Source organism: Nylanderia fulva, unplaced genomic scaffold (assembly GCF_048542155.1).
Source record: "Nylanderia fulva isolate GAGA-0341 unplaced genomic scaffold, ASM4854215v1 Scaffold377, whole genome shotgun sequence".
NCBI classification, from domain to species: domain Eukaryota; kingdom Metazoa; phylum Arthropoda; class Insecta; order Hymenoptera; family Formicidae; genus Nylanderia; species Nylanderia fulva.
In genome coordinates, this window is record NW_028190452.1 from 26,000 (window position 1) to 53,292 (window position 27,293).

The following is a 27,293-nucleotide window of genomic DNA, read 5'->3' on the forward strand; positions in this document are numbered from 1 at the left end:
CGTCGCGACGCTTCGCGACACGTCTAGACGATAACAATCACGCGGCGTTGCCGAACATGTGATTGACGCGAGACATGTATTAAAACGTATAATAATTATGTTATTAAAAAAGGCATATTATAACGTATTATAATTTTTTACGTTATAATACATTTTTTTTAATGACTTAACATTATCCGCCCGTTTTGCCCTTTCTTTTTAAGCGAGACGTGAGAAAAATGATTATGTTTTGCGAACAAGATGTTCCATGTATAAATGTATTGGTCGCTCTTTTCAGAGCGGATTGACTTTGGTCGCTCTGAAAAGAGCGGATTGACTTTGGTCGCTCTGAAAAAAGCGGATTAATTTATAATAGGTGCTCAAAATGACCACCATCCATCCTTATGCAAGCTCGCATGCGTTTAAATAAATTTAATTGGACGTTCTCCATTACTTCCTCTTCGATATTCCAAATTACATATCGCAATCTGGTTTCTAAGTCGTCGACGTTCTCGGGAAGCGTTTTGTATATTGATTCCTTACAGTATCCCCATAAAAAAAATCAAGAGAATTAAGGTCCGGGGATCTTGCGGGCCAACGTATCGGGCCATACCGACCCATCCAACGTCCAGGAAACTGCTTGTGCGCGACGGAAAGATGGATAGGACGTGGTCGGAAGCGAGACCGAGAAATAGACACAACACTCGACACACGCGTAACGTTCACAAAAAAAATATATTTATATAAACTATTAACAAAAATTACAATTAATATACCGCACCGAATTTACCGAGAGAATTAGCCGAGTCGTAAATTACTAAGTGTCCGCAAGCAACGGTAATGAATTAGACAAAGACAAGCAATCTTTATCGTATGAACACACTTTATTCGCGATGAGCAATCGGAAAAAGCGCCGCGGTCGCGAGAGAGGAGGCTTATATACGCCTTGTAATTCTAGAATATTCGAGTACATTTGCTGTCGTTCTATTGTGATATTAAGGGTGAAGGAACGTTTACTGTAATTATTTACTTGTTTTTCTCTCCTCTCGCGCGACAGCGGTGTTTACAATTTAGACTGTTTTAAGCGCTTGTTTTCGAAGGCGCGGAGTATCCGTATACTCTCGCGGCCGAGCGCTAATTTAAATATAATTTAAAATACGCATGTTAGACCACGATATTAATTAATAAATTATATGCATGCTGCATGAGGCATGATCGAGATGCATGAATATTTTAACGCTTTCTTGTCCGCGGGTTATTACCGTTCGAATCTCGAACACTGCTCGTTCAAGTAGTTTGTTACAATCCTGGCGTTGTGTGGTCAAGCACCGTCTTGTTGAAAGAACATTTTATTTCTTTCAAATAGTGGCACTTCTTCTAAAAAATCGGGCAGATTTTCTTTCAAAAGTTCCGCGATACCATAGGGTACGCCTATTTAGCAGGCTAGAGTCTCGTTCGTTATCGGAATTAACCAGACAAATCGCTCCACCAACTAAGAACGGCCATGCACCACCACCCACCGAATCAAGAAAGAGCTATCAATCTGTCAATCCTTCCGGTGTCTGGGCCTGGTGAGGTTTCCCGTGTTGAGTCAAATTAAGCCGCAGGCTCCACTCCTGGTGGTGCCCTTCCGTCAATTCCTTTAAGTTTTAGCTTTGCAACCATATTTCCCCCGGAACCCAAAAGCTTTGGTTTCCCGGAAGCTGCCCGCCGAGTCATCGGAGGAACTTCGGCGGATCGCTAGCTGGCATCGTTTATGGTTAGAACTAGGGCGGTATCTGATCGCCTTCGAACCTCTAACTTTCGTTCTTGATTAATGAAAACATTTTTGGCAAATGCTTTCGCTTCTGTCCGTCTTGCGACGATCCAAGAATTTCACCTCTAACGTCGCAATACGAATGCCCCCATCTGTCCCTATTAATCATTACCTCGGGGTTCCGAAAACCAACAAAATAGAACCGAGGTCCTATTCCATTATTCCATGCACGCAGTATTCAGGCGAAGGTAGCCTGCTTTAAGCACTCTAATTTGTTCAAAGTAAACGTACCGGCCCGACTCGACGCTCAGTAAAGAGCACCGCGACGGGATATTAGTTGGGCCGCCCCTCGCGAGGCTAAGCCCACCGGTAGGACGTCCCACATCACGCCAGTTAAACACCGCGAGCGGTGAACCGACGGTGTGCGACACAGATTCAACTACGAGCTTTTTAACCGCAACAACTTTAATATACGCTATTGGAGCTGGAATTACCGCGGCTGCTGGCACCAGACTTGCCCTCCAATGGATCCTCGTTAAAGGATTTAAAGTGTACTCATTCCAATTACGGGGCCTCGGATGAGTCCCGTAATGTTATTTTTCGTCACTACCTCCCCGTGCCGGGAGTGGGTAATTTGCGCGCCTGCTGCCTTCCTTGGATGTGGTAGCCGTTTCTCAGGCTCCCTCTCCGGAATCGAACCCTGATTCCCCGTTACCCGTTACAACCATGGTAGGCGCAGAACCTACCATCGACAGTTGATAAGGCAGACATTTGAAAGATGCGTCGCCGGTGCTAGGACCGTGCGATCAGCACAAAGTTATTCAGAGTCACCAAAATAAACGGTGGACGAACGGCGAGCCGCCCGCCACCGATTGGTTTTGATCTAATAAAAGCGTCCCTTCCATCACTGGTCGGGACTCTGTTTTGCATGTATTAGCTCTAGAATTACCACAGTTATCCAAGTAAATGTGGGTACAATCTAATGAACCATAACTGATTTAATGAGCCATTCGCGGTTTCACCTTAATTCGGCATGCACTGAGACATGCATGGCTTAATCTTTGAGACAAGCATATGACTACTGGCAGGATCAACCAGGGAGCTTCGTGTACGGTTACTCGCAAGGGAGTAACTCGCGAGCGAGCCCGAAGACTCGTCGCTAGCTCTTTTTCGCGCGCGCGCGCGTTCGATGCCGAAACACCGACGCGCGCGCGACACGCTCGTATGTGCCATTTTATTTGCCGCCGGTCTTGCTCAGCCGGTCGGCGACACTCTGCTGTGTTTAACGCTATTATGTAAAGCGTACGAGAGAACGACGGAGGCGAGAGTAAACCCCCGACGCCGCCGCCTCTCTTCTTCCTCCTCCTCTCCGTTCAAAAATCCACAAGATCAAAATACTCGTGTTCTTATTCTCCCAAATGTTATGATGCGCGGTCTCGAGAGACCGCGCGATTCACCCTGACGCTAGATCGACGATGGCGATGCTTAGACGTCGAGGACTGTTCTGTCTGGTTCGTACGCGTTTAACCGCACACGACCAGCAATAAGATTTTGCTACGGCGTACAAAGCGAGCGGGAAGAAGCAACTCTTCCCGCAAACTCGTATCCGTGGAGTAGATGCTCGGTAAGCGCGACGATTCCGCTGCTGCGTACGAAACGAGAGGGAACCGCGCGGCCAACACACTAGAGGCGTGCGCGCCACATAAGAGCCATTCGGTCTTGCGACACCGACTCGTGGCAATGCTGTGCTCGTAATAAATAAGTGTGCGTTAATTTTGCGCGCGTTCGGCGACGAACGAGAAGAGCCGCACCGTAATCCCCGGCGAAGAGGAATACGAGACGACGCGAGAGTCGAACGTACGTTCTCGCGAGACACGCAACCTCCAAGCATAAGAAGACTTGGCGGCGGCGCGTTCTGCGACGATCGTATATTATTTTATATATTCGTGGTTTCCAAAATCAAACATTTTATATAAATGTTCTCTCCGTGTCAGAGTCGCGACTCGACAAAATCCGTTCTCGACCCGTTCGGGCGATTCTTTGTTTGTCAACGTCGAGAGCGCGACACGTACAATATTAATCTCTCCTACCTCTTATAGTACCCAACCGACCGGCCAAGCGGTCGGCGACGGTACGGAGAGCGGTCGAAACACGCCGGAGTGGCGAGAGACTCGAGAAAGTACGTTTACGACTCGTCCGGACTCGCTCGACTCGTTCGACGCGCCGAGCGCGACGTATCTCTTATAGTACCCAACCGGCCGGCAAGGCGGTCGGCGACGCACGGTCCTACGCACGGCCGTATGCGAGCGCGAGCGTCGAAAGGCGCGTTCAATCGAGACATTGTCGCGGAGAGCGAACGATCGAAAAGTCCTATTGTACGATAAAATATTATCACGATAGCCGTATGGCGAATGTCAAACAACGATAATTAGCATTAATTAAGAAGGAAACAAACGAAATGCCGGGACAATAAGGTATAAGCACCGACGGTACCTCCGGGCCGGGCGGCACCTCCGGGTCGGGCGGCACCTCCGGGCCGGGCGACACCTCCGGGCCGGGTAACACTTCCGGGTACTACGGCCGACCGGCGACACCTCCGGGACGGGCGGCACCTCCGGACGACCGAATGATTTCTCGAAGTCAGACGACCGCCGGCGGTACCTCCGGAACACTTAACGACGATTTACGGCGCCGCAACGAGGAGAGCTACGTAAAAACGTTTCGGACGAAAGTTACTTACTATTCGGCGCTCGCTCGACATGAGGGCGCTGTCCGATTACTAACTCGAAACGTGTCTCAAACCCACGTGTCGGAGACATATATTTCGAATTATTACGGATGATACGCAACACGCAAGCTGCGGTGACCGCGATTACGGTACGGAACACTCGCCCGATGCGAAATCACGCGCGCGGCAACCGAGACGGCACGTTACGGGCGTGATTATACGTTCGGCACCACATAACGGCCGGCGTCAACTTGGGGACGGACGGCACCTCCGGGACGGGCGACACCTCCGGACGACCGAATGATTTCACCAAGTCCGTCGCCCGCCGGCGGTACCTCCGGGGCACTTGACGGCGAGTAGCGCCGCTACGAGGAGATAATACTACGATACGGAAATACGTTTCGGACAAAGGTTTCGTACTTTTCGACGCTCCGCACGACCGCGCAACACGATTATTACGATATCTGCTAATTTCCGGCTACCACTCGTCGGATGCACAATCTTCGAGATTCTACGACCGATACGTGGACGAATGCAGGCAGGATGCCGATAAGCGAAGCCGGAGTGTTTGCACGAATAAACTTTCCGATGCGTCCTCATTTAATTAATCTCATTTAGCTCGCTCGTTAGCGGTATAAGCGAGAACTCGGGAACAGGCGCAAGTTCGCTCGCGGCGCGTTGCTCTCGCCGGCAAGCGAGAAATTTTTCCAGGCCCGATAGCGGCGTGTTGCCTTGGTTAGCGGGCGACACCTCCGGCCGCAACCGTTGCCCGTACCAAAGTCCAATCGCGGCGTGTTGCTTTTGTAAGCGGGCGACACCTCCGGCGGCACGCGCCGCCCGTGCCCCAACTCCGATCGCGGCGTGTTGCTTTCGTTGGCGGGCGACACATCCGGCGGCACGCGCCGCTTGTACCCCAAGTCCGATCGCGGCGTATTGCATTCGTTGGCAGGCGACACCTCCGGCGGCACGCGCCGCCCGTACCCCAAGTCCGATCGCGGCGTGTTGCTTTTGTTGGCGGGCGACACCTCCGGCCGCACAAGCCGCTTTTTTCAAGTTCGCTCGCGGCGTGTTGCTTTCGCCGGACGAGCGACAAATTCTTCCAAGTTCGCTCGCGGCGTGTTGCTTTCGCCGGGCGAGCGAGAAATTCTTCCAAGTCCGTTCGCGGCGTGTTGCTTTCGCCGGCGAGCGAGAAATTCTTCCAAGTCCGTTTGTGGCGTGTTGCTTTCGCCGGCGAGCGAGAAATTTTTCCAAGTCCGTTCGCGGCGTGTTGCTTTCGCCGGCGAGCAAGAAATTTTTCCAAGTCCGTTCGCGGCGTGTTGCTTTCGCCGGCGAGCGAGAAATTTTTCCAAGTCCGTTCGCGGCGTGTTGCTTTCGCCGTCGAACGTGTGGAGTTTCGTCTAACCGACAAGACGAATCCCCAAGCCGAGGGCTGAGTCTCAACAGATCGCAGCGTGGTAACTGCTCTACCGAGTACAACATCCCGCCACGTACCTAAGTCGTCTACAGACGATTCCGAGTCTCGACATCGAACTTGCGAAACCCATGATCGACCGTTAGACGCCGTGCCGTCGTAGCGGTGAGATCCCGGCGACGGGCGATGGCGCCGTACGGCAAACCGGGCTCGTGCGACGACCGGCCCGAGTACCGGCCGCCTAGTAGTGTCACATTGTTTTGACACATTGCGCCTTTTGACTCACGAGACTCCTAGAGATATCATTGCCACCTTCGACTGGAGAGGATACGGCTTTAGAGGCGTTCAGGCATAATCCCACGGATGGTAGCTTCGCACCACCGGCCGCTCGACCGAGTGCGTGAACCAAATGTCCGAACCTGCGGTTCCTCTCGTACTGAGCAGGATTACTATCGCAATGACTAGTCATCAGTAGGGTAAAACTAACCTGTTTCACGACGGTCTAAACCCCTCACGTTCCCTGTTGGCGGGTGAACAATCCGACGCTTGGCGAATTCTGCTTCGCAATGATAGGAAGAGCCAACATCGAAGGATCAAAAAAGCGACGTCGCTATGAACGCTTGGCCGCCACAAGCCAGTTATCCCTGTGGTAACTTTTCTGACACCTCTTGCTGAAAACTCTTCAAGCCAAAAGGATCGATAGGCCGTGTTTTCGCAGTCTCTATGCGTACTGAACATCGAGATCAAGCCAGCTTTTGCCCTTTTGCTCTACGCGAGGTTTCTGTCCTCGCTGAGCTGGCCTTAGGACACCTGCGTTATTCTTTGACAGATGTACCGCCCCAGTCAAACTCCCCGCCTGGCAGTGTCCTCGAATCGGATCACGCGGGAGTATTAAAGGCGATCGGCCGAGGCCTCACGCCACTCTGACACGCTTGGCTCTAGAACACAGTGACCGCCGGGGCGCGAAGCCCTCGGGGCACGCGCTCCGCCTAACCGAGTAAGTAAGGAAACGATGAAAGTAGTGGTATTTCACCGGCGATGTTGCCATCTCCCACTTATGCTACACCTCTCATGTCTCCTTACAGTGCCAGACTAGAGTCAAGTTCAGCAGGATCTTCTTTCCCCGCTAATTTTTCCAAGCCCGTTCCCTTGGCAGTGGTTTCGCTAGACAGTAAATAGGGACATTTATTATTTATTATTTGTTGCACCCTTCATTTCGCGGCTCCCAATGTTATATCATATCCGCTTGTTTTATCTAATGCTTAATTGTATTCATCTAACTCGTTCACATAATGTGATCGTATATGTTCAAGTGGTTATGTATAAGTTTATTTCTTTATAGAAATTTATTAAGTTCATTATTGGCTTCTTAGCCGTCAGTAATTCGTACTAACGTTTCCATCCCCGCCACGTGGACGCGAGCCATTCTACTCAGCGAAACCATTTCCATATTTCATATGTTTTTTCAATAAAAACAACAAATTCTTTGTAACTTTCTTTCGTTTTAATAAGTCTTTCCATATCAGAAAGACATTCATTTCTCAATTCCCTAATTCGTTCGTTTCTTAAATGTTCATATTTTATACAAGAGAAGATAATATGATATACTGTCTCCTCATTATCGCAATAGGGACAGGATGGTGTTGAACTTCACCCCAATCTGAATAGTCTATCGTTTGTAGAACCGTGACTAGATAGTATGGAGAACATCTTCTGATTTGGAACGAACCAGGGATTTTTTCCCACGAATGTCACATTGGGAATATAGGTATATGTAATACGGCCCTTGAGCGAATTTTTCCATCTGTGTTGTTACGTTTCTTCTAACTTTTTAACAAGTTGGGACTTTAATGTTTTTATGTACTCCTTTGTTCTTTCTTCAAAAGTCGTTTTTATTTCCATGTTATCATAAATAAAATTTTTATTTTTTTTAATATTATAAAATGCAGCGTCTTTAACAGCCTGCAAGTCAATAGATAAAGTACCAGTCAGAGTTTGTAGTGCTTCAGTTGATGTTGTTCTGCAGATATTATTAGTTGCTAATATAACAAAGCGCTGGGCAGCGTCCAATTGCCTTCTAGCGTGAGAGTGAGTGGCTCTTAGATACCACGCCCCCACAGCATATAGCATAATTGGCAGTAAAAGAGATTTATATAACAGTTTTAAACATCCTCTTCCTATTCTCCATCTACTTCTATTGACTCTTTTAATTTTAGCGAATATTTTCCTGACTTTCTCCTTAGTATATCTTATATGCGGCAAAAACGATAGCTTTTCATCCATGTATACTCCGAGATACTTTATTTCTGTACAAAATTTTATCTTTTTTTGCCCTAAGAAGACTCTGGGCTTCCTTTCAGCATCCAAATTCCCTTTTAATAACACAGCCCTTGTTCTATTTTCCTATATTTGTAACCCGCTATCCGTACTCCATTTCATTATCCTGTTTATTTCCTTCTGCGCCTCTTCCTCTAATTGTTTCCTGGATTTTCCTGGCACTAGGATTAGAATATCATCCGCATATGCTAATTATTCAGATCTCGTTTCAGCTTCAGTTTTTTGTTCCACTAATAATTGGTCCATAACTATGTTCCATGCTGTGGGCCCAAAAATGGAACCCTGAGGACACCCCTTACTCAGGAGCTTGGATACCCCCAATTCACTCTCCCGGCTTGCCAATTGTACCTCTCGATTCGAGAAGTAATCCATGAACACCTCAAACAACTTCCTTGTGCAGTGCACACTCCTAATCCTGTCCAAAATCCCAATCCAAGAAAGATTGTCGAATGCTCTACTTATATCGACAAATATGCCCATTACGTACTTTGATTCGGCCGATTTCACGCTGCTGACCGCTCTGCATATTGCGTCCTCCGTTGATCGTCCCTTTATGAAGCCATATTGATTGTCGGAGCACATTTCTAGACTTTCGTAAATTACTTTGTAACGTTGTACCATGATTCTTTCGTACACTTTCCCAACAACTGACAACAGTGAGATTGGCCTGTACGATTTAGGATCGCTCGGATCCTTTTCAGGGCTTTTGAGCAGCAGTTTTATATCCGCCTGTTTCCATTGCTTTGGAAAGCTGTTTTTATCAAAGCATGTGTTGAAGAGTGAGTAAAGTGCGTTTGGTGCTGCTTTCCAAACTATTTTTAATATTTCCGCTGTTATTTTATCCGGACCAGGAACTTTTTTCTTCTTTGTTCTTTTAATTGCTTCATCTATTTCGTCCATTCTTATTTCCTGTTCCATATTGTAGTTTAAGTATTCGCTATACCTGTTCTTTATGTTTTGTGAATCCTCTGCTTCTGTACTTTCCTTTCCATCCGGCATTAATGTTTCCAAAAGTCACTTCGCCGATGAAGTCCAATCAGTTGTAAGATCGCTACCTAATTTAATCGTACTTAGGATATTACTATTTTTAATCTTTCCCATCATTAGCTTGTATGCCAGTCCCCAAGGGTTTTTCGTAGTGTTCCGGTTCACGAAATCATTCCACGAGTCCTTTTTTGCCTTTCCAATCTCTCTCTTGTAGTCCCTTCTTAGTCTGCAGTATATATCAAAACTGTATTCATACGCCTTTTCATATTTAAGTTTCCTGTACCGTTTACAGCTTCTACGAGATGCCGCCAATCTTTTCTTTAAGTTGGTCAGTTGTTCGCTCTACCACGGTAGTGTTTTCCTAGACAGAGGTCTTCTCCTACTTAGATTGCTACTGCATATAAGATCAATCTTTCTATTAAATAGATTAACGGCGTTCTCCGGACTTGTATTTGTGATTTCTTTACAAAAGGTCCCATTGAGTTCTGATTTAATAACATCGCCAAACTGATCCCAATTGACCTTCTTTAAGTTATAGAGTTGTCCTGTGATTACCTGATTTGTTTCTGAATTTTTATTGTTGTTATGTTCAAAGTATATACAATTATGGTCTGAGGAAGTCATTTTCGGGAAGACCTTCCAATCATTAATATCCTTCAGGACTCCACTATTCACCACAGTCAAGTCTATATTGGCCTCTCCTATTATAGTAGAGAACGTTGGTTCGTTTCCAGGCTGATTCAAAATGTATACATTTTTATTTATTAGGAAATCCTCGAGTAATTCGCCTTTCGCGTCGTTCTCTTTGCAGTACCAAGTTTTGGAGTGAGCATTGGAGTCCATTGATATGATCATGTCGTGGCTTTTGAACGTTTCTATTATAGTCTCCAACTTATTAATAAAATAGTTTAGCTCCATGGAAAATTGACAATAAACTGATACCAAATATAAGTTTACTTCATTATGTATTATATGTGCGCAAGCTATATGTTCGTCCGTAAACTGTTCGATTTTTGTGACAGTTATTTCCTGATTATATACAACTATAGCAGCTTTTGTATCTGTCACCTTATTACTTTGAACAACTCTTGCACCAAGTGAAGCGCAGCCTTTGACTTGTCCTTGGAATACGTATGGTTCTTGTATCAGACACACATCAATGCCTTGTTCCTCTACTTTTAATCTTAATTCGTATGATGCCGTCTGCGAACGGCCAACATTTATTTGAAAGAATTTTATCATTATGTATAATCTATTTTATTCTTTACGATTTCAGTTACTCTTAGATACTCCGGGCATCTCTTGTCACTTACAGTATGATGTGTGTCTTTCCTTTTAGCTCTTGTACAATTAGCGCAGACTGCAGATTTCTCTCTCTCTCTGAGCAATTGGTGCTTATATGGCCCGCCCTCCCCCCCCCCACAGTGTCCACAAGTGGGGGTCTTTTCCTTGCAGTGTTTAACACTGTGGCTTAAGCCTAGACAACGGAAGCACCTAGTCAAGGCTAAGTAATCATTAACCTTGTATGATCTCCAGTCAATATATAGTCGTTCTTGCTCCAAGAGTTTTCTTCTTATCTCTCCTGTCACCTCTATTACCCAGTTATTAGTATTTCTGGTTTTAACAAATGTGTTGTATCTGTATTTAACCCTGCTTTCATTTTCCTGCTTGGCGATTCCAAGTTTTCCAACATTCTTAGACCAAAATTGTTCCATAAACTGCTCCTTTGTGACCGACTTTTCTACGTCATATACTATCATACTGGGTCCAGTTTTCTTAGGCAACTCTGTTTTCAGCCCGCATTCATTGTCTTCTATTATCTGCTGGATCTTTTTTAATTCGTTTCCACCTTCCGTTTCCACTAGAATGCCTCTGTCTCCCACCTTTCTCATTCTTTTAATCCTTATTTCTTTAATTAACGGATTCATTTTCTTTGTAAGTTTTTCTTTGACATCCTCACACGTTAAATTGTCCTTTTCATTTAAAGGCTTAACAATCATTACCGAAGAATTAGTCTTGAATCCGCTTTTTAGTGTAGTACGTTGGATAATTTCTTTTTTTTCTGTTTCAGATGCTGCTGTTCCGGACCATGGAGTGAACGCCACTTGAACATAGGACATCGAACTGATAGAATTTTTCGATGCCAGGTAAGTACACTTTAATTTTTCTCTCTCAACGATACTCTCTTGTAATTTCCCTTCTAGTAGCACCCACTTAGACAATATGAACTTAATTGTATTCTTATTGATTTTATTGTTTTCATTAAAGAGAAACTCTTCTAGAGCTACTCTTTCAGATCTCACTTCTTCTAGCGTAACTTCCTTGTCGTCCTTTTCAACTTTCGGTGAGCCTTTTTGTTCCAGTTTCTCTCTTTCCACACTATTCGCACTGCTTTTTTGAACAGGTTCAGGAAAAATAAATACATCATTATCATCAGTTTCTCTGGTATTTTTTGAACTGGGGCGTTTTGTCGTTTTTTTTTCAGCCGGAGAGTCGTATGCCTCCTCACCTTGTTCAAGCAAAGCGCTAAAGCAAGGCCTATTTATTCCTCCAGTTATTATTTTCGCCGATGGTGGTGGTGATCTGGGAATAGACTCCCTTCTCTTGAACGGGTCCTGTTCTTTATCTCCGGGTTTGTGTTTCATCGTTAACTTTGGTTTGAGTGTATTTTTAGTTTTTTCATTTTTCTCCATTTTTCATCCCACGAGTATGGTAGGAACAAGTATCAAGTGATTCAGAGCCTCCATGATATCACCAAGCCTAGCTACTCTGGGGGGTCGGCAGGTACCCCAGAGGGAACGTTTGCGACCGCGCTGTTTCACGTCTTCGTGGCCAAGCAGCCATCGGCACGTTGCCTTACACCTTGGCTTAAGACGTTTGGTGCATTCTTAATCTGTCCTCTCCTTCCAAACTCATCCGGCAAGGTTGAACCTACCAGGGGCATAACCCCCGCCGGCATGACTTCGAAGGTGTGTTCGCGTCGCATGCCCTAACATGCTCCTTCTCACTCCAATGCGCTCCAATACGTTCGTGTCACCGGAAACAAGATGGCGACTAGATGTTCGCGTCACGTTAGAGCATACTCTAAGGAGCAATTAGGAGCACGCTCTATTTGCCTCACCTTCGAAGGTGGTGCATTTGGGGCTATTTTATCGCGCATGCGTGTGAAGCTTGTACTGTAAACAGTATCCACTGCTCAAGAGTCGGGTAGTCCAATAACCTCGCTTTTATTATTCGGCTACGCCGTTACTGTCTTGATATTTCACAATGGAAACTTCTTTTAAGTATTCAGGTAAGAATTTTATATATGATGCTGATTACTTAAATACTCATAATACTTTTTATATTTTTACTTAATTAACTAATAAAATAAATTCTAAGAGATAGATTAAATGATTTTATTCTAAGATAATTTAAATTGCATAAATATTGTACTATATTAATAGTTTTATTTTTCAGCTGTGAAACCTAAACTGGTATCATTAAAATTAATTAAGCCTCCCCAGACTTTTGCGTGTACTTCTGTTGTAACTGCTACAACAAACTCGACACAGTTCCTAACCACAACTGCGCCTTTGGATTCTGTACTGAATAAAATAAGTTTTTCTACAATTCAACCTCAGACTATAATCCACGAGAGTCCTTCTGTTACAGTTCCTGTAACAAGCTCTATGCAGTACACACCTACAACTTTGTCTTCACTAGACTCTTCAATTGTGAATGCTTTACTAAATAAAGCAGGTCCTTCTGAAATTCAGCCTCAGATTAAAGTCCATGAGAGTTCTTCTGTTACGATTCCTGTAACAAGCTTTATGCAGCACACGCCTACAATTGTGTCTTCATTGGACTCTTCAATTATAGACTCAGATAATGAAAAAGAGAATACTTCTGGTGTCAATAATGATGGCTATTTTATTTATGACTATAAAACCATAATGTTGTTTTTCACAGAGTATGAACAGCATGAAAAAAAATTCCAGAAAAGAAAATATCAAAGTAAAGAGGCTATGTTTCAAGCGATAGCAGAATCCTTCCAAGAAAGAGGTTATGTGAATGCTACTAAAAATCACATGAAAAATAAATTTAAATTGTTGAAGAAGAAATGGGATAAACATATCAAACAGACCATGGGAAAAAATAGTTCTGGAAAAGGCACTAAACCTCTTCCATTTAAAGAGTAAGTTCTATCTTGTGTTTTCTGTATATAATTATATATATGATATTTTTGAATTAAACATTATAATTAATAGTTCAGTCGATTTGTTTCATATTTTTATTTTGTCATTCTTACAATATTCTGTTTTTATTAAGTAGTTAGTATTATATTTAGTATTTAATAAGTAAGTAATAGAATACATATGTATCTTTACAGTGAAATGATAAACTTATTTGGAAAAAGTCACAGTGGAGTGCCATCTTTTGTAGCTGGCCGCAATGGAATGGTTTCTCAAGAAGACATTTTGCAAAAAGTGGTCAGTCAACATTTGTCTCAGTGAGTAATCATCTCCTTAAAATGTTTTTTAATTCATTTCTAGATATATTTTTAGATATAATTTAAAATGTTTTCTATTATAGGAATGTAAATGAAGAACAATCTTCTATTGCACTAGACTCGCCACCTTCGACACCATCTGCAGTTAACAGTCAATCTCAATCAGTAATAGGTAGCAGCAAATCGTCCATGACGGATAGCAGTTGCTCATCTTTAATAAATACAAAAGCAAAAGTACGAGATGGCAAATTGGCGCATACTCTACAATCACTTAAGGAATCCATCTGTGCTGTGCTACAAAGAGAAAGTGATGCCAAACAAGAAACACGTACAAAATACCTGACGGAGCTTAAAAAATGTAATGAATTACAAATAGAACAATTACAATTGCAAAAAGAACGAAATAGTATCTTACAAAGGCAACTTAAGATACTAGAGAGAATAGAAAGTAAAAAATACTCAACACAAGAATTATCAGACGAAGAAGATTATAAAGATATAATAAGACTGAAGGTTTACTAAATTATATGTATACATAAGACATTCATAAAGTTTGTTCCTTTGCCTACTTAAAGGAGAAAATGTAGTAAAACACATTTATTAATCTTTTCTACATATAAATTCTGCGAAGTTACACATTTTTCCTGACAAGATCTGTCAGATATAGTAATTATAAAAATAGACACATTGTCTTTTAAAAAATGTTAATAAGATATTATTACAAATTTATAAAATTTATGAACAGTTTATTAAGTTTAATTTTAATTTTGTTAAAAGACAAGTGTGTTGGTTTTTACAATAATTATATCTTAATTAGATCTAATAATTAGATCTTTCATCATTGGGAAAAATGTGTAACTCTACAGGATTCAAAGGTAAAAAAAAGCTAATAAATGTACACATTTTCAATCACTTCATTTTTTACTTTATAACCAAAGTTACAAACTTTATGAACATTTCACGTAAATGAAGTTATATGTATTTAAAATTTATATAATTTTGTTAATTTTATTTAAAATTTTTATTTCAAGTTGAAATAACTTTTATTTTATTAAAGTTTATTTTAGTTTTTTATTTATTTATTTTCTGTTATTTTGATAAACAGCGTGACAAAGCTGTATCAAGCTCTGCAAGAGAGGAAAGCTACATTTACTTATTGAGTTCTTTTAGTTGAAAAAAGCTGCATTTATTTATTGAGTTTTTTTAATTGGGAAAAGCTGCATTTACTTATCGAGTTTTTTTTTACATAATAAAGCAGCATTATTTACTTGCAGTCAAGCGTACAAAACGTGATTGAAAATCAAAACTGTCATTTCTTGTTCAATTTACATTTTTTTGTTAATTATCGATAAAAAATCATAATAAAATATATATTTGCATTATGCAGTTATATTTCTCTATTTGTATGAAAAATAGGCGTATATGACAATAAAAGACTGATGTATGGATAAATTTTTAACAAAATTGTTTTATTTGTTGTCTTACATATTACATAAGAATTTATTTTATAAAATTTAATATCAAACTTTAATAATTTTTAATTAAAATGAGCTGAATAGAAGATATATAATCGTAATATTCATAATTATTAATAAATGAAATATATTTGTGTAATCGTTATGGTTATAATCGTTATAATCTTGAAACTATAATTGTACATTGTTTCCTAATTTTTATAACTAAAAAAACATAAATATTTGAAAGCACTTTGATAGTTTTGTACATTAAATACATATCATACATATTTTTAATTGAACGACACAGATTGATACAATGCAGTATGTGATATGTCGACGTTGACAACGACACGATATTGATATTTAAAAAAATAATAAACATAATATTTAAATATTAATATTAGAACATAATATTTAAACAAATTTATTTGGATACTCTTATTCAAATCATCGTTGAAACAGTTGTCTACATAATTCGTCTCTGAGATCGCGACCATGTCGATCATCATCCGGATCTTCATTTCTATCTGCTGCTGGGACATTATGTAACAATACCTGCGCATTTATATCAGCATGGTTGTCGACTTCAGGTTCTTCCATGTGTTTCAAATCATCCAAGTCAGCCAAATTGTGAAGAACGCAGCAAGCGAAGATGAATTTGACGATAAATTGCATATTCCTCAACTTGAGGAAATATAACTGTCTGAAACGTTGTTTCAGTATTCCAAATCCATGCTCAACTGAAATTCTGCATTGACTGTGTATACGATTAAAATTTCTTTGGGCCTGTGTCAAATGTCCATTATCCCGATATGGAGTAATTAATTGGAGAAGGCATGGATATGCAGCATCTCCAAGAAGTATGCTTCCATCTAAAATAAAAGCATGTATATTTAAAATTAACAGCTAAGGCTAAGGCTGCTTTTTGATATTCATTCTGCTAGTTGAAAATCTATATTTTATATTATGTACTACAGATTTATAATACTGGCAGTAAATATCAAAACGTAGCCTATGAAAACATTTACAGTGAAGTATATATTTTAATCATAAATCTTACAGATATGGCAATGCATAGTCAACCACATCTACATACATAGAAATATTGAAAAATGTTTCTTTTTTTAATCTCCTCCGGACTTTCGAATACAGAAACTGTTGACGCATGTCATAAATTTGTATAATCAATAGACTCTTATATTAATCGCTCGTATATCAACGGAAAGGTTTGATCGTTCGAACCGACACACGACAACATTATCGACCTTGTTCACCATCCCATGTGATAAGAGTCACGCTGTCACGTGTACATTTTATTTACTCCTATTCTTTCGTCGCTCCGATTCGCCGAAACAAACATCCGATCCCGAGAAAGAGAGGATTCCGTGACGAAAACTCGGAACGCTCCCGAAAACCGAGAATCAGATCTCTGCGAACCGTGCTATCGATCAGCTGCAAATACAAGTAAACATATGTTCGTTGCTGTAATCACTTTCCTCTCGGAGCGAGCCTTCACGAGGCTGTACAAGCCACCAGTCGATCAACAATAATTTGAATTAGAGCGACGCCGTCGCGCCTACTGATATCGACAACATTTTTTGGTCCTTCGAGCCGGATCGCTAACGAGAGAAGACGACAAGTCGTGAAGTACATCATCCAATTACATTTTGGCTGACTTTGATCACGACCTACGTTGTTTAACGCAGCAGCCGCCATTCCAATAATGGCTACCACCGCAAAGCTTTTGGAGCAACAGCTCGACCTTGTTAGATCGGTTGCAAATGCCGTATCTAATTTCAAAAAACTCGGCCACGCCAAGATGACGTCCACCGTGACTGCAAACCGGATGGAACGCGTCAAGGAACAGTTCCGGGAGATTCGCGTCAACAACGCCAAGCTGTTAGTCCTCGCCGAGGTCGCTACGAAGACCACGCATCGATACTTCACCGAGGAGCTGTATCAACAAGCCGAGGTCCAGATGGATGCTGCCCTTGACTACCTGGCCGAATTTGCCATACCTCCCATTGCCGCCCCGCACATCAACATCATGGACGCTTCGAACGCAAGTACCGATTATCATCATGGTCCGCGCCCGGTCTCGCGTTTACCGCGAATCGAATTACCGAAATTTGACGGCTCTTTCGAGCGGTGGGAAACGTTCCGCGATAGATTTAAAGCAATGGTAATTGACGATCCGATTTTAACAAATGTAGAACGCCTGCATTACTTATGTTCAATCGTTACCGGAACGGCCAGCACTTCGCTGAGTCACTTAGCAGTCACCGATGCGAATTTCGAAGTCGCGTGGCAAATCTTATCGTCGCGCTTTGAAAATCAACGTCGAATCGTCAACTCCCATCTTTAAATTTTATTCTCGTTACCGTCGGCAACGCATGAAACCGCGAAAGAGTTGCAGACTCTGCGTGACACCACCAATACCACCGTACAAGCGCTGAAAAATCTAAAACGTCCCGTCGATACGTGGGACGATGTTCTCGTGTTCCTCGTTTCGCAAAAACTCGACAAAGCTTCGAGAAAAGCGTGGGAATTAAAAATGAGCGAATCGCAAAATTTACCGTCCTATTCTCAACTCGACAAATTTTTAGAGTCTCGCATTCGCGCGTTCGAAGTTATCGCCCCGACGAAAAACATCGAGTCAGCCGAGACTACCTCGTCAAAAATTAAATCGGCCAAATCCGTAGCATCACATACAACGGCCGTGAAGTTCGAATGCCCGGTCTGTAAGGGCCATCATCGTTTATTTCAATGTACACAATTTGCCGCTTATACGCCGGAGCGCCGTTTCGAATTTATTAAATCGAACCGCCGTTGTTATAATTGTTTCGCGGCAAACCATGCGTTAAAGGATTGCACCAACAAGCATCGTTGTCGAGAATGTAAGCAAAAGCATCACACTCTCCTTCACCTTGGAAACCACGCAAAGTTACTGTATGCTGAATCGTCACATTCAAAAGAAGAGACGAAAAAAGACCAAGACAAAAACGTTGTCGCTCTTACCCTAACACGTTCAATGCCAGCTATTCCCGCCGTTCTGCTCGCTACAGCGCGCGTCCGCGTACATTCCGCGCACGGTCGCTTCATTCCCGCTCGCGCGCTTATCGATCCAGGATCGGCTGTGACACTCATTACGGAGAATCTTGCGCAATTACTCCGTCTTCCTCGAGTAAAGCAAAATTTAAGCGTTACTGGCGTTGGTCAAACAAAAACTTCCGCACGCTACGCAAGCAAATATTAAAATTAGTCCCGTAAAAAGTAACAATCCCGCGTATTCGACGACGGCTTTAATATTGTGTTCGCTCGCGGAATACGTGCCACCTCCCGTTGCGTCTCACACTAAGTGGACGCACCTCGACGCCCTCGAATTAGCCGATCCTGATTTCCTGAGTCCTACGCCAATCGATATAATAATTGGAGCCGATATGTATGGAAATATTTATCGCGACGGTTCACACAAGGGAACACCACACGAACCGTTCGCGCAGAATACCGCGTTCGGCTGGATTCTCTCGGGTCCTACCGTCGAAACCTGCCCCCGCAATTCCGTACCCGCATATCATACTAACATTTCACCTAATCTTGAGCATACCTTAAAACAGTTCTGGGAACTCGAAGATATCCCAGCCCGCGTTCATCCGAGTCCGGAAGACACCCAATGTGAGGAGCATTTTGTGACGACTCACTACCGCACCATGGAAGGACGCTACGTCGTGCGTTTTCCCTTTAGAAATGGCCCGCCTCGCGACCTTGGAGACTCTCGATTCGCCGCGTTGAAGAGTCTCGAACGGCTCGAACGTCGTTTTCGAACCGACCCATCGTTAGCAACGGAATACACCGCATTCCTTACCGAGTACGCAAACCTAGGTCATATGACTAAGATAAATCCTACCGAATTTCCCGCCCAAGCTCCCGCGTACTACATTCCACACCGTGCCGTGATCCGTGAACATAGCAATACAACCCGACTTCGTGTTGTGTTTAACGCGTCGTGCAACACCGCCACCGGCAAATCATTAAATAGCGCTCTTCATGTAGGAGCAAAATTGCAAACCGATCTAGTAGCGGTCGTTCTCCAATGGCGACAACCTCGATTTGCACTATCAGCGGACATCGCCAAAATGTATAGGCAGATTTTAGTACACCCTCTCGATACGAAGTATCAATGCCTCTTATGGCGATCGTCTCCGACGGCTCAGGTCGACGAATACCGACTTCTTACCGTCACTTACGGCACCGCCGCTGCCCCATTCTTGGCCTTCTGCAGAACAAGTCTAACCAGTAACACTCTAACAGTGAACGGCCGAATCGGCTGCTGCAAACGAGGCTACGAACAGGTCAGAAGCGGCTGCAAACGAGACTACAACAAGTACTTAAAGGCTACGATCGCCTCACTCAGGGTACTGCTGCAAACGGGCTAGGGCGGGCTTCGAACAGGTCAAAAGAGACTGCGAAAAAAGCTGCGATCAAGTCAGGAACAATTTTCGAAACTGTCACTTGAGTGAACGAACGCGAAAGAACCCGAAAGAACCCCGAAATAACGAGACACAAACGTGAAAGAACCCGAAAGAACGATGCACAAACCCGAAAAAACCCGAAAGAACTCGAAAGAAACGAGGCACGAACGCGAAAGAACCAAAAAGAACGAGAATGAATAGTGAAAATAACAACGAGCAACATACTTTGGAGAGACGGCAGTTGGTAACGAGTTGCATGCGTCAGCGAGAAAAAATTTCCCTCGAAGACATGTCATATACAAGGATACGATAATCTGTAGCAAGCCGACATTGTCGAGATGCGTCCGTACTCCCGTTTCAACAGAGGTTACCACTACATACTCACCGTCATCGATGTGTTGAGCAAGTATGCGTGAGTGAGCTGTACCACTCAAAAGTAAAGGAGGAAGCGAGACAGCTGACGCAATCGCTGAGATAATTCGAGATGGCAAGAGATGCCCGAAAAACATGCAAACTAATAACGGGAAGGAATTTTACAACGCCGTTGTGCAACGACTTATGCGAAAACATGACATTAATCACTATTCTACATATTCGGTATTGAAAGCGTCGGTCGTCGAGCGATTTAATCGCACGCTAAAGAACGACATGTGGAAGATGTTTACGCTGAATGGCACTTACAAATGATTCGGACATGCTGCCACGTCTCGTATCAAATTACAACGGACGCAAGCATCGAACGATTGGTATGCGACCCGCCGACGTTACCCCCGCGATCGCCGAAAGACTCTTGGCTACCGTGTACAATCGTGTAAAAATCGCGGGCTCGGCAAAGTTCAAAGTAGGTGATCAGGTACGCGTCAGCAAGCACAAACAACTTTTCGAGAAGGGATACACGCCAAATTGGACAACCGAGGTGTTTAAGATTGTTAAAGTGCAGCATACTAATCCCGTAACATATCTACTCCAGGATTATCGCAAGACATCTATCGCTGAAGCGTTTTACGAGCACGAGCTGCACCGCGCAAATTGTCCGGATGTGTATCACGTGGAGAAAATACTGCGCAGAAAGAGTGACGAGGTTTACGTGAAATGGTTGGGATTCGACAGTTCGCACAACTCTTGGATACATAAAAACAATGTTATTTAATGTATATTAATTCAATCATTGTATAACATATTTTATATTGTATACCATATATAAAATATATAAAATATATAACAAAATATATATATGTAACGGCGTGGCCGTTACTAACGCCTCGCGGGCCGATCACCCGCCCGCCACTTGAGGCTATGGCGCCTAAGACGCCCCTAAACGCAAAAACATAAGCGATACACGGGTCACCCTACCCCAGGGGCGCCCCACTACAACCCCCAGAAGCGCCCCACTACGACGCCGGCGTTACCCCCACCACAGCCTCGATGTAGAGTGGGGGAACCGCCGGCAGGGTATATAAGCCGGCTCGACGGATGAGCCGGCACCAGTCCTGTTCCGGACCTCCTAGCCAGGCAACGGGCTTCTCGTTGTTACGCCGGGTTTCTCGGTTTCTGGCCTCCTACCTTTAGTATCGGGCAACGGGTTTCTCGTTGTTACGCCGGGTTTCCCGGTTTCCGGTCTCTTCCTGCTATACACCGGCTGACGGGTTTCTCGTCATTACGCCGGGTTTCCCGGTTTCCGGTCTCTTCCTGCTACACGCCGGGCAACGGGTTTCTCGTTGTTACGCCGGGTTTCCCGGTTTCCGGTCTCTTCCTGCCATACACCGGGTGACGGGTTTCTCGTCATTACGCCGGGTTTCCCGGTTTCCGGTTCTTCCTGCTACACGCCGGGCAACGGGTTTCTCGTTGTTACGCCGGGTTTCCCGGTTTCCGGTCTCTTCCTGCTATACACCGGGTGACGGGTTTCTCGTCATTACGCCGGGTTTCCCGGTTTTCCGGTTCTTCCTGCTACACGCCGAGCAACGGGTTTCTCGTTGTTACGCCGGGTTTCCCGGTTTCCGGTCTCTTCCTGCTATACACCGGGTGACGGGTTTCTCGTCATTACGCCGGATTTCCCGGTTTCCGGTTTCCGCTACAGGCTATACGCCTCGTACACCGTATCTCTAAGTTATACCGGGTAATTTGTAAGTCTTTTCCGGACACCGCTACAGGCTATACGCCTCCGTATTTTGTTTATACCGGGTAGTCAATAAGTTTCTCTATTTAAGGCTTTATGCCAACAAACATTTTGTTTACTTGAATAAACCAAAGCATTGTTAATAAGGAATAAGCGAGTCTGAATCTCCCCCTTCCTCCCGAATCCTGGAACCGGCGAGCCGATCCGCGGCGTCGGGAAAGGTGAACCGTTACATATATAACAAAAAATATATATATAATTCTCATTAATACATCCTTACAATATAGTATAAATATAATAAATATAATAAAGATAATAAATATAAGAAATATAATAAATATAATAAATATAATAAATATAATAAATATAATAAATATAATAAATACAATAAATATACATAATATATAATATATTTACAACGGTATTCTATAATGTCCCCACTGCAAGGTGTCGGTCGACTAAGGTACGACATACCGCTTGTCGTCGTAAGGACTTAGAGCAATTTTTGTCTCACTGATGGTATACACTTTATGCAATTTCGATCTTATACATGACTGCTGACGCGTCATTTCAAGTTCTTTATTAAGACAGTGCGTATAATCGTCGAATGTTATACTACGCGCTACGACGTTACTTTGATACCTTTTGCCTTTTTAATGTCCTTTTTACCGTCCACCCGCAAAGCATACATTTTTGCTCTAAGCCCGACAAATTCGGTCATTATCGCACCGTTATTCTCATCTTTCATCAGACCCGGCACCTTTTTATTCGCGAGCGGTATAACGTACACATTATTCGCAGCGTAATCGCTGGTATCGAATCGAGCGATATCGCGTTTTAAATTTTCATAGACATCCTGGGATTTAATTTGATATATTTAACTGTCCGTGTCGGTGTACATTACTTTACAATTGTCACGATAAAGCGGTGACATGTATTCGTGGTGAAATTCATAAAAACATACTTAAAATATGTCGAGTATGCACATGCCGACGTAGATTGATTTGTAGAATTTAACTTCGAGTTTGCATAATTCTATGGCAACTAATTTTTTCCGAAAATATGCTTGTACTATGAAAATTTGGTTTCGCGATCATTGCCTCCGCACCGTACCGTCTGTCCCATTTTATTAATAATTTTACATCCACATGATTGCGCACATTTTCCATCGTCTTACCGAATACCGCATTATTCATCAATTTATATAAATCTTTTTCAAAATTGTTTTTTGCTTGTGCTCTAAATTGTGTGTTGAGTTTGATATATTTTTGAAGCCACGCTGACTGCGTGTATTGTAGTATGCGGTATATTTTTGTTATGCGTAGCCTGTGACGCGTGCACTGCTGCAGATTACGATAGTGTATTACGTAGCGCTTCTTATCGTAAAGCGTTGCGAGGATTTATACTCCCGTTTACCGGACGGCTTATCGCGCGTCGGGCAAAACGGTAGGTCAATGTGTGAGTCATGAAAATGCTGCGGATACTCTAAATCTACTTCGAGAACATAGTCTATTGGTGAATCAAACACGATAGATGATATATCAAAATTCGATACATCGTCGACCCACCGAAAATCGGCATACGGCAATGGTTGACACATTGCCCATCCGTACAAATTATTTACATCAAAATACATGAAATAAGATGAGGGTTTCGATGGGTCGTACGATTCCATGTACTTGTTATTAGCCTGTGCGTATCGACCTGAACATTGACTAAGGCCGCCGCGTATACCTCGTTTGACAAACATTACCATGTCAATGTCTGTTAATAATTCAAATTTTATATTTGTATGTTTTAATATGGCGTCCCATGTATATCCGGGGAGAGTATAATAATACGCGGAATCGAGTCCATAACTTTTTATACAATTGTCGCGAAAATTTTCAAAATAGGAAAAAGTTAAGTCCACCAAAAACCGGACAACAAAACGGAAATCCTGAAAAATGTTTCATTTATTTTAGATACGATTCAGAAGAAGAAGCCCATAAAATAAAATGATTTCGTTAGTTCCAATCACCAAGCTACTTGAAAAATCAAAAGTAGAAGGGGGCGATGAACAACCTAACTCGCCTAAAGAAAAATGGAATGCTAACGAAATGACAAGAATTAAAAACGAAATTTTTCACGAAATCGAAAAAGTTCATCCACAAAGTCCAATAAATCAACCAATTTCATGGACAAGATACAATAAAAATACCAAAATTGAACAATCAATTCCATACCAGCAGAAATCATACAGGATTGATATTCCATTGAAATCACCTACTGTAATACAATTCGTTAAAACTCAACCGCAAAACGAATTTGGAATTGACAATACTCACCAAAACGTTGATACAACCAGAGGAAGAGCCAAAAACCAGGAACCTGAAAAAATAAAACAATTAAGTACTAAACAGCTACGGATACAAGAGGAAGAAGAAGTAATTAATCAACATTCAATTACATCGAAAAACATCTTACCTCAAGAAAATCCAAAACAGCCCAGGGAACCTGAAAAAAGAAAGAAGATTAGCAATCAAGCTAATAAAGATCACTCACCACCCGAAGATCCGAGGCCATCCAAAGGAGATTATCAACCTGAAAAAGAAAACAAATCAGAAGGGGTTACAAAAGAAAAATTGGATAACAAAAATTTAATTTACTTACCACCGGAAAAATTAAATTCATCCATGAACCAACCCGAATCTGAAAAAGAAATTACAAAAATTATCATCTTATCGAAGTCACTCGAAAAAGCGGAGAACACGCGTGAGGAGAACGCAACGTGAGACCCCCCACCGAGCGACCCCCCACCAAGCGTCTCCCCACCGAGCGACTACGCGACACGCGACGTATGCGCGACACGCTCGATCCAGTCAGTGCCTCTCGCATCCGCTACACGCAAAGTATACCCACCACGTGTTCCGAGAATTTCCACGAGCCGAAACCGCGATGGACGATAAGCTTAAATATCTCGAACAATGCGAACACCAACTAAACGCAGAAATCAAACAAATTCTTTAACAAAGGAAGATTTCGAGAAAAGAAAGAAGGATCAAACAACTACGGAAAATCCGTGAATCTTTACAACAAAATCCAGTAGGAGACACGGAAAGCGAGGATGACGAAATTTTACGCCAATTACAACAACAGGCGGACGAAGATGTCAACCACGCATTTATACACACCGACAAATTTGCAATTATCGACTACGAGGATGATACGAGAACAATCGTAACAACCACCATCCAGATAAAATGCAACAAAGGCATCAATCATATGGCCTCAAAGCCGATAATTGTTACTCAAGAAATGGTCGGAAAGAGTTTCCAAAAACGAGTCGAAGCGCCATGGGCAGGAAAAATGGTTACGTATATGACCGATGGCCTAAATAAAAATTGTCCGTACATCGTCTTTGACAAAAAGAAGCCTCTACATACCATCGAAGAGGAAATAGAAGCGCAAAGACAAAGAAAAACGACTGACACACCGGAAGCAAATAAAACCTCAGCCACACCGGAATTAGATGAAAATCTACCTACGTCGGCACATCCCGAAGATCCGATAAATCGAACGGACAACAGACCAACGGAAATACAACCCGTTCCTTCGACATCCTTCGCGTCCACATCATCGAAAAATAATAACAAAATAAAACAGAGGCACGAGGTTATTTTCGAATCGGATGAAGAAACGGACGAGAACACTCCACAGAACGGACAAGAGTTACCCAAAAAACGCGGAGCAAAACGTAAATCATTACCCAACATAAAAGTGAAGAGTGTAACAAGATGCACTAAAGAGCTAAAAGTTCTAATTAAAGATGCTGAAATATCACAAAGACGCCCGCATAAACCTCAGCGAAACGTCAAATCAGTATCATACACAGAAAAATCTTCACATAGCTCCGATGATAACGAAATACAACCCAGAAACGTCAGAAAACGCAAAAGGAATAGTAAGGGAAAATTCATCCGGATCCGTGACGAATCCGAAGAAGACCCTGCAACAACTGAATCACCGAGTCAACTCAGCCTCATTCCGGAAATAGGCAAGCCGGAAATAGGCAAGCCGATTCCCGAAATAAGAGAAGGGGGTATGCGACCGACGACTGGCCGCCACTCGGAGATCCAGCCATCGCAGGTACTGCAGCCTACCATCCCGCACGAGATAACGGACCAGCAGCACGCTCTCCGGGAATGTCCCCATACGGCGTAAACCCTTTGCGTAACATATGTAAATATAAATAAAGTATTTAACCCATAGTCTTAAGTCTTAGAATTAAATAGGGTTATCCAGTATCTTGGATAACGGATATAACGAAAACATCCATGCAGAGAGTTATTAACCTATAAGGTAAGATTTTGATTTATTTCATGATACAAAACAAACGTATGGATGAAAGGCATAAAACAATCCATCCATAATTCAAGTTAACTAATTCCATCCACACGTTGTGCGAATTATGCTCAAAAGTTTATTTTAATCAATTTGCATGGATAGAAAATAACTAAACATTAAAATAACAAACCTAGTGGATAACATGCACGTGAAATCGGATTCTATAAAAGGAGATCCACAACTGGACATTAGTTTTCGTAAATAATTAATTTCACTGAATTCGCGTGGATGAGATTCACGATATAAGTCTTCTAAACAATCCTATGGATAGGATAAGCCGAAAACGGCAATACGTGCGATAACTATTTCGTTACTTATATTTTATTGTCAAACGATCATTAATGGCTAAAAATGAGTTTTGTTGATAATTTTGATATTTCAATTGTTTATTTTTTCTATTTTCTAGATTGGCTCAGAAGCCATAGTTTTCGATCTAACGCACGTTAAAACATTAATTTGATTTTATATAATCTTAAAATTAACTTACCTTCAATTGCTCAGGAAATGTGTAAAATCACTTTCTGGACATATATAAATATAAAGGATAAAAAACATATATACTTATCAAAAATACAAAAAATTATATATAATTGATAAAATACAAAAACATATTAATTTTTAAGTTGTAAATAGTGTAAATAACGTTTAAAGCATGTCCATGCATATATAAACTAGTTACAAGCATTTTTGTAAAATTTATATTAAATAGGAACTCTTGTTGAACGAACTATGCATAGCAAAAATCCGAAAACGGGAACTCTCGACGAGTCAGATATACTCCCGAGCGCCGCGATACGCCGGAGCCTCAGCGGTGGGGCGCCGCGCGCTCATTGGCTGGCGGGCCATGAGTGGGGCGCGCTACTCCCCGACTATATAAGGCGCGCCGCCAAGCGGACGAGACACAGTCTCTCCGGATAGTTCCAACGCTAAACTACGGTCGTTCCGCGTATTGACAAAGACTTCCTACGTTTCGTTGTTTAATGTCCCGCGTGCTTCGACGCGTAATCATTGTGATAGTTCGTGTACTTTGGCGAGAAACTTAGTACATTGCGACGAGAATTCTATTGATTACGGACAGTATACTGTAAGTCACGCGCAGTCTGTTGCATGAATGCTAGTAGTGTAACAATTGAGTGACTTGTCCGACTTGTGCGCGTCTCAGGACAAAGACA

The 27,293-nt window shown here is 42.6% G+C and overlaps 2 protein-coding genes and 2 pseudogenes across 2 annotated transcripts; 2 read left to right on the top strand and 2 right to left on the bottom strand.

Annotated features, from left to right (window-relative positions):
- Window positions 1–1,652: 1,652 nt before the first annotated feature.
- Window positions 1,653–2,833, bottom strand: LOC146722056 (small subunit ribosomal RNA; annotated as a pseudogene).
- A 3,039-nt stretch (window positions 2,834–5,872) lies between these two features.
- LOC146722057 (large subunit ribosomal RNA) lies at window positions 5,873–7,800 on the bottom strand (annotated as a pseudogene).
- Window positions 7,801–12,174: 4,374 nt separating this feature from the next.
- On the top strand, window positions 12,175–15,032 carry LOC146722058 (uncharacterized). The gene is made up of 3 exons (XM_085485558.1): window positions 12,175–13,375; window positions 13,571–13,690; window positions 13,774–15,032. Exons 1-3 carry the CDS (start codon window positions 12,870–12,872, stop codon window positions 14,210–14,212), a joined length of 1,065 nt encoding a protein of 354 aa, XP_085341684.1. The 5' UTR covers window positions 12,175–12,869; the 3' UTR covers window positions 14,213–15,032.
- A 3,555-nt stretch (window positions 15,033–18,587) lies between these two features.
- On the top strand, window positions 18,588–19,583 carry LOC146722059 (uncharacterized). The gene has a single exon (XM_085485555.1). The coding sequence runs from the start codon at window positions 18,588–18,590 to the stop codon at window positions 19,581–19,583; it is 996 nt and encodes a 331-aa protein (XP_085341681.1).
- The last annotated feature ends 7,710 nt before the right edge of the window (window positions 19,584–27,293 follow it).

Bases quoted from the DNA above. Each gene is read 5' to 3' on its own strand.
- LOC146722058 (XM_085485558.1), top strand. From the start codon at position 12,870: ATGCAGTACACACCTACAACTTTGTCTTCACTAGACTCTTCAATTGTG. The intron at 13,376-13,570 runs GTAAGTTCTATC...GTATCTTTACAG, and splicing joins AAACCTCTTCCATTTAAAGA to TGAAATGATAAACTTATTTG. The intron at 13,691-13,773 runs GTGAGTAATCAT...TTTCTATTATAG, and splicing joins GTCAGTCAACATTTGTCTCA to GAATGTAAATGAAGAACAAT.
- LOC146722059 (XM_085485555.1), top strand. From the start codon at position 18,588: ATGTATGGAAATATTTATCGCGACGGTTCACACAAGGGAACACCACAC.